This window comes from Gymnodraco acuticeps, unplaced genomic scaffold (assembly GCF_902827175.1).
Source record: "Gymnodraco acuticeps unplaced genomic scaffold, fGymAcu1.1, whole genome shotgun sequence".
Taxonomy (NCBI): domain Eukaryota; kingdom Metazoa; phylum Chordata; class Actinopteri; order Perciformes; family Bathydraconidae; genus Gymnodraco; species Gymnodraco acuticeps.
This window is the reverse complement of record NW_022990014.1, coordinates 722,172-735,042: the sequence shown is the minus strand read 5'-3', so window position 1 is coordinate 735,042 and position 12,871 is coordinate 722,172. Positions and strand designations below refer to the sequence as shown.

The following is a 12,871-nucleotide window of genomic DNA, read 5'->3' as shown; positions in this document are numbered from 1 at the left end:
TCAGGTACTTCCTGTTCCGGGAGGGGGCGGGGCTTGGTAAGGTGCCCGATGTCATGTAGCGACTGGGAATTTAATATCATCTCAAAACTATAGATCGAGCTTGTATGATTATTTTTGAACAATTCTTTAGCTGAATATTGTATTCGTAAAAAGACAACCCCCTTTAATAGATTTAACCCGTTTGGAACTCACTTTGAATATTAGGTATGATGTTATTAGAGGACGGAATAAAAAAATCTACTAATATAGTAATATACATTTTCCACTTTCAATATGTAACATATTTTAACAAACAAATTATTTCTCATAAATGCAGAATATTTTGTCATTTTCCAAATGTGTAGCCTACCCCTTGTAGGCCTACTGTTGTTTTTTTCTGGAGAAATGTTCCAAAAATAATTGATTTATCTATTCATATTATTTTTATACTATAAAATGTATTTACTGCAACTTTTATCATGACTAACTCAAACATCTATGCTAAATGTAGTAATACTGTTAAATCCTCTCAAAAAACTTGAAAAAGTACTGTGCCTTTCTTCACGTGTATATGCATATAACATACATAGCCTATACATATGTGTTTGTTTTATTTTATTTCATTTTGTCTTGATATTTACATGTGTTTTGTTGTGTCTATTGTTTTCATTTGTTCTGTAAGTATGTTAACTGTTAAACGTGTGTTGTATTACAACATTCAAATCAAATAAGTCACTTTATAATAAACCGTCCATAAATGAAATAATTTAGCAGGGTTATATTTTAATACATTAATAAAAGATAGATAAACGATGTAAAATGTGTGTTGTAATATTATTTAATAATTATTTATTAAAACTCCATATAAGTGTCTTAATAAGTGATTCACTTCACATTAGTCTTATTCCTGACCAAGAAGCAATTGTATCTTCAGTTCCCTTGAGTGTATAATATGCCTCATATATCACTGGATGTTAAACCCCAAGGTCCCCGCCGGCGGTCTCACAAGTCTCAGAACTCAAGATAAAAGTACCCTTATTACTTATCGTAGCTGCACTTACAAGATATCCAATTAAAGCTGAGGTTCCACAGATTATTTAGTATATAGTATCATCACTGAGTGATCCGAACTCGCGACAGGAGAAGCAAACACAGACATCACAACACGTACCTTTACGGAGCTTCTAGGGAGATCGTCTCACCGTAGCTGTCAATCTGATCAAAAGACGTGTTCAATGGCATTAAAACGAGAAAAAACGCGGCTGAATCAGTTAATCCATAGGTTTTTAACGTCTCTGTATAAACAAATTATTTCATTTATAATCCATAATTCCATTTTTATGTAAAAATCTCAGAGCAAAAGTTAGCTGCTAATGGTAGCCACCAGAGTGGCTGCTGCTTCCGGTCTTGGATATGCGGCAGTCTAACACACACACATTACCAAATAGGGACTATTAGTCCATGGGCCAGACCAAATATTGCTACCACCCGAGGTGGTAAAACATTTGTGGTACCATTTTGTTCATAGGGTCCATATAAGTACATTAAGCCATGATAGACTTTCCAACTGAGTAGCTTAGCAGAGTTACATACTACCCCATTATTGATCAAATAACGCATTTTGTCACTTACAAAGTTTGGCGGTATGTTCTGTGTTTGTCCCTGCTATGTGGAAAATGGTAATGAAACTTGCCTGAATGAATATTATATAAGCTTTGTATGTTCTATTTGGAATATATTTTCTGATTTTTGGGGAAGAAGCTCATTTTGTTGCTTTTCAGATAATGTTATTGGAACCGCATGTTATTGCCATTTTACATGTTATCGGACACTGCGTCTGATGTACCGGTATGTAGACATACATTTTTTGTTAAGATGTATAGTTAAGATTAAGTTAATATTTCAAAGTAATGAAACTTTCTGCCTTCTTATAGAGCAAGAATGCAGACTCGTGCTCCGGAGTGATCACATGAGAAATGAATCATGTAATGAAACTATTATCAACAGAGACGTACTACACAGAATGTATATTTGATTGCATTACTTAAGTGTAAAGACTCTATATATATAAGATAATACATGAATAATCATAACCTCCCCACGTCGCTTTGGTGTATTTGCAGGTTCCATACACTGCTACTGTCACTAGCAACTAACTGAAAATGGACTCAGTCCCAGAGGCAGGAACCAGCGGCACGGCACCAAAGCGGCCACGCCTGGAGTGCCTCATCCATTGCACATCTCAAGATGAAGACTCAACCCTGGTATCACCAAAATACATTGGTTCCTGGAAAACCCTGCTGAGAGCAGCAGAAATCAGACAGCATGCACCGATCTTAGACATCGCAAAGGACTTGCCAGATGATGTCATACCACCTGCCACCTACCATAGGAAGTGCAGAAGCATCTTTACTATGAAAAAGGACCTTGATGCTATTATCACCAAGAAAGACAATAACCCTACATCAGAAGGTTCAAGAAAGTCAGCCAGACAAACGCCACACCAATCAAGGGTATATAAGGAAGAATGCATCTTCTGTGAGAAAACCAACAAGTACTTGAAAGGCCTAAAGACAAGAGAGCCTTTGACCCAGTGTGCTGAGCTCCGTGCAGATGATACAATCAGGACAGCTGCAACGAGGAAAACTGGTAGTATAGTTGACTTTGTCTAGTTGGCTGGTCAAAGCTAGACACTACAGACATGTACATGTAACTATGTTATGCAGTTCCATGTTTTATGTTTTTTTTTTTCAAGTAATAATAATTTGATTTGGCTAAAATATTGTCCAAGTTACTTTAGAATGACCTGTCTAACTAAACAACACCATAAGAACAATGCATTAGCCATTAAATTGTTGACTTCATGTTGGTATTTGAGTTATATGTACATTCAAGCCACATTTTACGCTTTCGAATTTGGCGCTTCGGGTCATTGTATTCAATAGCTGATTTCTATGACTAAGCTACCACTCTGGAATGTCTATCATACCAAAATATAATCTATAGATATATGCCACTTGAAAACACTTCACGAAAACTTGCCACCTTGGGTGGTACCGATAAGTGGAAATCCAGGTATGGGCCCATGGACTATATGTGTGAGTTCCCCTCGATTCCATTGGCTCTGACGGTCAGAAAGATATGTCACATGTCAAAATCCAGCAAGGGGGGGCCAGAGATATGGAAAATCCACCCAAATGGCCCCAGAAGAGGCTAAATCTGTCTAAAAAGGTCAAATTTAACTTGTTTTGCATCAATCTTGATACAGGGTACTTATTATATGTTGTACTTTGGATTCCTAAAGCTTTTAGTCTACTAACCCATCATCCAAGATTAGTTTATTTTCACTATAAGTACAAAATATTTTTTGGACGGACACTATAATTTACAGTTTTTTACTATGTTCAATCTGAATTTTCTTTAAAATAAAAAACATCTATATTTATTCTGACTTTTCTACATCCAACTCACAGGTTTATCATTACTTTGACAAAAAAGATTATTAATGTAACCCTTTTAGAAGGGAAGATATGGTCATTTGTTCTGGGAATGTAATTTTCGAGCCTGAGACCTGAAAAACAGGCTCAGGGTTTAACAGGATTTATGTTGCAGCATTCAATCTTGATGTTTTGCACCGAGGACCACAATCTAGTTCCTCTACTGTACTGCACTGTATCTATTGTATGTATGTATCTTATCTGAAGCCCACTATATCATGATTACAAAGCTAACACCACAAGACAAATAGACCAATGTGATAGATGGAATTTCTGGGTGGGAGAGATATGGCCTCTAGCCCAATAATTTATCAAAGAAATTACAAATCCAGCAGGTGGAGCCCTGTGGCTCATTTTTAATACTTAAAATCAGTTCTTCTCATTACATCTGCAAATTGTTTTCTTTTCTTAAAGTACTAATTTAATTTAAAGCACTTGATCAGACTTATCCTAAGTGTTGCAATCACACAAGCAAGGACACTTTTTCTTACCTCCGACATGCAGAGCCTTAGTTTAATAAATGCCTGGTAGCCAACTCTTTGCTTAGGCATGTAGAAGGTAAAACAAAGAAGACAGGTCTCTTTGTGTAGATGTGTTCTTTACCACAAGGCTGTTTTTCTATGTCATAATGAAAAGCAGACACTGGAAACATGTTAGCATTTTTTGTTATTTCAATATAAAGTCATGAAATGTTTGCAAACACATTACAATCTATGCTGATTTTGAATTTGAAATCTAAAACATGTTAATAATAAAAAATAAAACAGCCATTTTGTTTTGCACTTTGATGCTGTGGTCTTAAGGCATTTTTAACAACCAAATGATTCTGTATCAACTTATTCACATCAACATTGTATGACAAATTATGTCTTTGGTCTTTAAATAATTGTTTCTTGTTTCAGACCAATTATTATCAAAACTATGCAGAGTTGAGAAAAAAGAATTACAGTATCTATTTTTTACAGTAGGTAAACTCAGAATCCAACAAAAACCTGGTGGCATGACATGGAGGAGGGACTGTTCACATATTACAGATCTGTCTGCAGGCTGTCTCATGGGGAGGTCACCAAGAGTTCATTTTTTTCTTTTTGCTCTTGTCTACTTTAGTTGAAAGGGGATACTACAGAATACAAGCCACGTTACTCCTGAACAAAAAGAGATGTCAAAGCAAATCTTGTCAAAAGGCGTATTTTGGCTCAGTGTGGTTCGGTGGGAGTCCTGTAAAGCAAGACTGACAGCGTTCTCTATAGTGCTGTTGTTTTCTTTTCACTGTGGTGTTGTGAGAGATTGTTAAAGCCATACTGAGAGATACAAAAAATTAGTGTTAACAACGGTTGTACAACGTATTCAATTATCATCTTACTGAGACAGATTTGGAGCATGCTATACGAAAAGGACTACAAATCACACGCGGAATGAAATTAAGTCACTTTTATTATATCTTGTCACAGAAAAACATAAAACGGGAACAATTGTGATGAGTTATACCATAATGCTGAGCAGATAATAAATATTTGAAAATTGCTGAATTGACTGATTAATGTTATTAATGACTGTTTTTGTTATCTGATCTAAGTGTTTTTAACATTCACATTATGACTTGCATTATTAGTGGCTTAGAAATTCATTTTATAGTGACAACTGCTCAAAGTGCTATGATTAATAAAATCTTTCAATACATGACATTTAAAATAGCAAACAAAACAACCTTCCGGAAACAAAATAGTCCAAGATCCCTTAACATGGTAAAACAAACGTGGAATCTATTTGAATATGAATTTCAAACTGTAAGCAAACCCCTAAAACCATCCAGCAGTGTAATGTACAAACAGTACATGTGCAAAGCAAAGAAATACATCTACAATGCTTGTAAATAATCTCTTCAATAATTCAGGTTAATTTCAACATAGGCTTGATTAGGAATGTATATCTGAGCTATTAATTGCATCAAGTTTGGTTACTGTTTTTATTTTATCAACAGTACGTGGGCATCACAGTCAATTAGGTGCAAGCAGTATGGTCTATTTTTGGGTACACAAGAAAAATCCAGCAGGAGAAGTCTCATCAATGGTTATAATCTTTCCCCTCTAAGTGATCTGGGATGGGCAGGCCGGTGAGGATCGTCAAACACCTGTTCCACACGTTGAACACGGGGCACACCGGCTGAGCAAAGGAGACATCAAATGTATACAAGTGCTGAGAGCCGACAGCGTCGTAGAAGGACAGAGATCCAGAGTCATAGTCCAACAGCACTCCGATACGACGCATGTGGGGTGAGGGCTCGATGGGCATCTCCTTACAGTTGTGACGCACCACCCACGAGTTGTTGCATCGAGACAGCACCCAAGAGGCGGAGTTTTTGCCAACCCATTCGTGTTTTGGTGCTGACTTATATGCAATGCCCACTGCAAACCTGTATGCCCAATGGAAAAACACTGTGAAACTTCATGCAAACATGTACATATAGTTGCAAAGCTAAACATTATCGATAAATAAATAAACAAGACTAGCATCATGCTATAGGCTTTGGGAGGTTTACTTATTCATTGCAGAGCTTTCAGATAAATGGTATTGTCAGCCTGTAAAATGCTCACAATGGCAATGTGTGCATTCTGATGTTGAGCAGGTGTGCCATGTTCACCATTTTAGTTTAGCGTGTTAGCATAATAGCATCTGCCTATTAGCACAAACAAACATGAGGGTGAAGCTATGTCATCACAACCTTTCTACATAGATACTGTAGATTTAGTATTAATTAAAATTCACTATTTGGCCCTCTTAAGTTTCATAAAAAAAACATCACATATTTCACATTCCTGAGTGAAATGTGGTCGCGCTAGAGCAAAAATCCCATGTAATCAAAGTAAAAAGGATTCTTCCTCTTGAGACCACTTATGACTGTACAAATTAAATAGAGAAAATGTACTCCACTAGCATTGTCGAAAATGTGCAAATGTCTTTACCATGTGCTTCCTCCTATCAGAGCTTCCCAGTAATGGCGGCCGCTGTCAATGAAGACGTTTCCTGTGACACCGTAGCTGCTGTGGGTGGAGAATTTGTCCTGGCTGTGGCTCTTCTTGGAAGACGTCTCGTCCCTCTCCACCGTCAGGTTGTCATGGGACACCCTCAACTTCTTGTGAGCTGACTTTGCATCCAACTTGAATGGCTGACCTTAATACAAAAGTGAAAAAATGCTAGTTTGTAACATGCCTAACAATTCTCATGGAAAATGAATTATGGAAGGAATTCTTCGCATACTGTTTGTCTTGAGTTTCCCCGGTTCACTGCTGCGGGTTCCAGCCTGGTTTATGGCCTTCAGTACAAAAATGTACTTGATGCCACACTGGAGCCCGTGCACAGTGTAGTGATTCTGCTTGATGTTTGGTACAATCATCCAGCTGTCAGCAGAGTTACACAAACCTGGAGCGCAGACAGGCAGAAAATCACTGACAAGTAAAACTATTTATAATGAAAACTCAGAGCCTCCCTCATTCAATGGGACACAACAGTGTAGTTGTGAGCAGTCTTTAAATCTATACGTCTTATTTTTGACTATCCAATAAAGTCAGATTACCACTCATTCAAGTGTGCTGGAGTACTGAGGCAGACGAGAATAAATTGCTTTATCGAACATGTTGTGACCTTGTTCAATCAGTGTGCTGCTCATTTCAACCCCCAGATAAGCTTGAGCTTATGATGTTTATCTGGATGTAAACCCAGCAGTTATTTTTCCCCACATCCCTTCCACACTGCAAAAATGTCAGTGTATTTTTGTAAACGTCATTACCCATAATCACCTGGACAGAGCTCTCCCTTCCCTCTGCTATAATGTACTATTATGGTTGGATATTGTAACATAGGCCCCAGACAATTTAAAGTCCTTGAGTGAAATCCCTTTCAAATCCCTCCATCATTGTCATGTTTCCACCACAAACAGTAGGTACAGAGCACTCCCAGAAGAGAGCTGCATATAGACTTACTGACAACATTTGATTGGCTGGTGAAGATGGCATACTGGAGTTCATATGATACAACAGAGAATTCATCATCTGTTGTCCAGTGAACTGTGATCGTGTCGTATGAGGCTGTACATAATTCCTCACGGATTACTGGTGGATTTGGTGCTGCAATCAGAAAACAAAAGACAAATGTTTTTTTATGAAGCAGTAAAAATAGCTGATTGGATTCTATGCTGCACACGACAAAACAATAAAAACTCACTCACAACATTTAGCAGAGACCAGTGGTGGTAAATAGCACCAATCCATTTGTGTCTTTTTATTCTGAAAAGTGTAATTAAACTAGGTTGCAGTTCCCCCAGCTATTACAGCCACGGCCCTCATGCAGAGTTAAATTCTGGCTGCACAACGGGCTCTTAGCATAAACAATCAAACACGTTTTATTCAGCCGAAAATAAGCTTAGTGTAACCTAAAATGTGTACGCTTTTCAGTTTTTGTTACACATTTAATTTAAATATAAAGTCCCTTATTTTATCCATGCCAAAGTGTACATTTATAAATGAATGAAGATACTTTTTTAATGCACCGTTCAGATAAAAGGAACACAACAAATCATTGAGTTTCAAGAAACAGAAACCTCATCTGGCAGTAAAACATGAGTGAGCAATTCATTAACAAATAGGCTTTGTGCCAAAAAAAATATCCTATTGTGTGCTTAACCTGCACACTCACCTGTGAGGTAATCTAAGCTTTCGAGCATTTTCTTCTCCCTCGTGAAGTCCAGGGCAAAACTGTCAAAGGTGTCATTCAGGTTCATTTCTGGTAACAGGATTTGAGAGGAGGCCGTTGCCATGGAAACTCTTTAATAGAGAAGTATATTATTAGATGGTGACAGATTTGTACACCACACGTACAGTAATGGCTGTTGAACGGGCTGGCTGTCTTTGTTCCCTTACCTCTCACAGGTGCTTTTAGCCGTTAAGAGGAAGCGAGCGTGGTCCGTCTCCTTGAGGGTCTGGTCGGCCAGAGAGATGAGGGAGGACGACCTCTCGATGCACTGCTTGCAGCTGGCTATCTGCTGGGCTAGTTTCCTCATACGCACAGCCTGTTAAAAGATGAACAACTTTGTTAATAAGCAACAAATGTACTACTTAATGCACAGGGCTCAAACCTTCCAGATGCTAGATTTGATTTTACCTCTGTAATGAGGGAATTCTCCTGTGGAAAATATGATTCACACCGTGAACAATTCGATTTTACAGATGTGTAAAATCCACAATACTGTGAGCTTCAACCTGTTATTGAAGCTGCACTGGCATACAAGGTGTGTTTATGAAACATCCCTCATAACACTGTCATAGACACTCAGAAGCTGACACAAGGCATGGGGTGAGGAAGGAAAGGGTCCTCCTCCACCTTCTCCAGAGGGCCATCACAGGAAGCAGGGCTGACCTTACTCTGACACTGAGCATGGCACAGCATGCCACTGCCTCTTTAATGGCATCTGACATGGGAAAGGAAGGGAAACGATTCAAGAGGCACGGCACAGGCACAGTAAATATATGGACAGTGTGCCAGCAGTACTCCAAAGCGAAGGGCTGATACTTGAGATGAAAAACAGCAGTTAACAGGGTGGTAATTCAGTGCAGTTAGCTTCAAAAGACCACACAAAACCACATAGAAGAATTTATCTTAACAGATCTGAGGACATTTTGCAACAGTCCGAAATAACTAATATTAAAAGATGTCAGAAAGATTGATTTTCAATGCATTGTTTTTTCATTCCACCTAAGTTACATAGGGCATAACATTTAAGGAAAATTACAAGAAGCAGAAACAGCAGCACATTTAATTCAAAGATTTTGAAGGATACATTTTGAGGAATATCTATTGCTTCTTAGCTCTGTAAATTGAAAGTATCTGCCAAAATATAGTTTACAGTAGCACAAGTAGAGTTATAACATTAATGAAATTATGGAAAGGAAATGTCAGTTACAATGTGTACATAAATGTGTGTGAATATTAGCCACCATAAACTATTGTTTATATCAGACCAAGTAAGGCTATAACAGCAAAACCTTTCATGTACTTAACGGAAGTTGCAGAATTGTATTTTATTTGGACTTAACCTTTTATTCCTAGGGAGATATGTGTTACTGATTATTTCAAAGCGACACCTCAAATAGTATCATTTTGAGTTAGTTTTACCTGACAGCAGTGATTTGATACTGCAGTATTCCTATAGGACAACATGATCAGCTGTTGTTTAGCTGTATGCTAGCTTGTCAGATGTGTGGGGAGGCAAGGTTATCATCATGCACAAGGTGATAAACAAACAAAGGTTATCAAAACACAAAAGGTGAATAACAGTACCTTCCCCTCCTTTATCTTGGTAGCTATGATTTGTCTTCGCTGCTGTACGATATTTATCAGAACATCACACTCCTCCAGCAGCTTGTTTTCTTGTCGCGACGCATTTACCTGGACAGAAGCACAGATAAGAGATATGTTGATATGTTTGTGCTTTGACACAATGTTTTTTGGCGCAACTCCATTTGATTAGATGCATGATAACAGCTATTGCAATGCACATGTTCACAATTTTAGATAGCTTGATTTGATATGCTTTTCAAAGACTCTCATAATATCTACTTGATGTTCATATATAAAACTCCTAGCATCCAAAGGGGGCCGACACTTACATTGAAAAGATTTGATTTAAAACTGCATGCAGATAACAAAATGTATTGACCTACTGTACTGTATAGACACATGAGCACTTAGTCTTGTTGACATGAGTAAAAGCCTCTCTGAGAAACAGTAATTCATCACTGTGTGAACACGTTTTTGTATTCATTTATTTTGTTGCTAACGATATGCCGCAGAAGCAAGGAGTTGCATCTGAAAGAGAACAGATAAACAAAGCTCACCTCTACATGCTGGCAGGTTTGGATGAGTTTGCCCATTATACTTTCCAACTCAGTGGTCCTTTTGATGAGACTGTTAAGGTTGGAATCCAAAGCATGCTGCAAAACAAAATTAAAACAAAATTAGTATTTCATTACACCCTGCCCCCTCGACAAATAGAAAACTGCTGAATAAATCTAGGAGGAGAGTTAGGTGAGTGGGAACATAAGGTTCCTATCTGGCTGGAGTGTAATGGGCACAGGAAAGGATACTCAAGGCGGCCACTGGATATGAACAGCCACATTGGGCTCGGTGTAGCGCCTCCCCCCCCCCCCCCCCGTCCTCCCCGTGCCAGAGACCCCATCGTACTGCCTGCTGAGGCCACAGAGCTTAGCAGAGCATCTGCCAGTAATTTGGACAACTAAACCCTGGCTGTGTTAATCACTGACTCAGATCAAAGGCTTACGTTTCAAGTTTAATCTCTAACTGTAATTGGGGAGCACAATGACTGTGTATTGTGGTTGTGCTAGACATCTTCTGATGTTAAGTTACATTTTTTCTAAATTAAAACATGAATACATACTGTATAAGGGTGCTATCCATGAGTTCAACGAAAACAAAAGTATAATCCCACCAAAAACAGAGGTTTGTAAAATGATATTGACAGGTATTTTAACACACACATTAAAACTAATCAAGATCAAACTATAACAAAAAAACAATTCTGACACTGTAGTGCTATCTGTAAATTAGATAAAACCAGACTATTTTTGGTTTTAATCTATTAATAAAAGTTTAAGATATGAATGCATTTTTGCCTGAGATGTTCACATTGTAAATGGTGTACAATCACAGATAGATTCAATATCCAATTCATCTCCATAGGTTGAAAGCTTAAACATTATAAAACACAGATTCCTAAAATATAATTGTAAGCACTGCGCCGGATTTCCCTGGATCAAAAATGACATTTCTCAGAATAGTCAAAAGAATAGACCAAACTGAAAGAGGCCTGTAAAGTTTCAACAGTGACTTCTCACATTGTAGTTTTATAAGGTGGGTGCGTCACTGTGTGCTAAAATAGCAAAGGTTTTATTTTACCGCTCTCACAAATGTAATTTATTTATATGAAAGAGAATGTGATGAAAGCCTTTTCAGATGCAGAGTTGACGGCACAGATGAGGCGAGTTCGAAACTTTTAAAAAGGACAAATGAAACATAACATATGAATCAAATTGCTGTTGAATATAGCCAGGTGTATAGGGTTGTAACTCCCCTCCAGCAATTCTGATGTCTGAATATAACAAGTATGTATAGCCAAACAGAGAGAGGGAGAGCAAATGGAAAAGGTGGAGGGACACAGTATTTCTGAAAGCGCCTAAAATACAGCTTCTCCTGCAACATTAATACTCTTTGTGTGTTTCAACAGCTCACTCTAATGGAGGTCTCTTTCCTAGAGTCATTTACTGATGAGAGGAAAGAACAGCAGCTTCCTTTTGTATGTGACTGCTTCTGGTCCCACACCTTTGCTTTGGCCAGTCTCTCTTCCTTCCTCTCTCAGTCCTGACAGGTCACTGACAGGACTTGGAGTTTTATCCTGTGTCAACATTAGAAATGGTATCCATTGTCATAGTTTGTCCCTTCATCCTGTGAACACCATGGGCCCGCTACACATCTGTGGTTTTCACTTTGTTGGAGGGCTGTTTAAGCTCTTATTGAACCAGCAAAACAAATCACAGTATGGTTTTCTAGTGTACAAATATACACTTTTAATCTAGTTTCCACTTACTCAAGACTCCTGCTGCATATACTATACTGAAATGGTATTTTTACAACGTTTTATTCTAAACAAATGTCATAACTTAGGTGACTTTACTGTGTATTCTCACGTGTAAATAATACAATGAAGCTTGTTCACTGGCCTAACGGGGTACTTCAATAGAATGGATCCATCATATATGTTATAAGTAACAACTTTGCATGACCTATAACAGGTCAAAATGTTTGCAGTAAAAGAGGACTGTTAATAATGGCTTTCAGAAAGCCGGGTCCAATCCTCATTTGGAAATGTGGATAGTTGTTCCACGCTTTTTAATCAAAATCCTAGATTGTTCATAAATAACCATAACAGGGTGTGTTTTATGATTTTGAAAACCTCTTTATCAAGGGAAATACACACTATTAAATATATTATGTCTAACAGACTGACAATCTGGCTTTTTTTTCCTAAACATGCAATGGCCAAAAGTGTATTCTCCTTTTCGTCAATGGTTTTAGAAAAAGCTCAATCTACTCATCTGAAGCTTCACAAAAATATATTCATATAAACTTTACGAAGGGCTTATAATACCAGATATAATACCAGACCAGGTTCAAGTCACATTATGCCAAACCAGACTGAAGAAATTACTGAATTATACATGCGTGCACACAAATGCACGCACACTCACTTCAATGACGCAACGTCCCCTTCTGTGGGAGTTTTTGAGAAAAGTGAAGCACTGAGGCTGTAAACATGTGTTTGGAGA

The 12,871-nt window shown here is 37.9% G+C and overlaps 1 protein-coding gene across 5 annotated transcripts in view; it reads right to left on the bottom strand.

Moving 5' to 3' along the window:
• Positions 1 to 4,892: 4,892 nt before the first annotated feature.
• mid1 (midline 1) overlaps positions 4,893 to 12,871 on the bottom strand; it is a 28,215-nt gene continuing 20,236 nt past the window's right edge. For all 5 annotated transcript variants that reach the window (XM_034213284.1, XM_034213285.1, XM_034213281.1 and 2 more), the window contains 8 exons: positions 10,367 to 10,462; positions 9,810 to 9,917; positions 8,393 to 8,541; positions 8,169 to 8,296; positions 7,457 to 7,600; positions 6,735 to 6,896; positions 6,440 to 6,647; positions 4,893 to 5,889 (listed from right to left, as the gene is read on the bottom strand). In XM_034213284.1, coding sequence (XP_034069175.1) covers positions 5,541 to 5,889; positions 6,440 to 6,647; positions 6,735 to 6,896; positions 7,457 to 7,600; positions 8,169 to 8,296; positions 8,393 to 8,541; positions 9,810 to 9,917; positions 10,367 to 10,462 — 1,344 coding nt within the window. In that variant the 3' untranslated portion in view covers positions 4,893 to 5,540. The remainder of the gene's footprint in view (positions 5,890 to 6,439; positions 6,648 to 6,734; positions 6,897 to 7,456; positions 7,601 to 8,168; positions 8,297 to 8,392; positions 8,542 to 9,809; positions 9,918 to 10,366; positions 10,463 to 12,871) is intronic.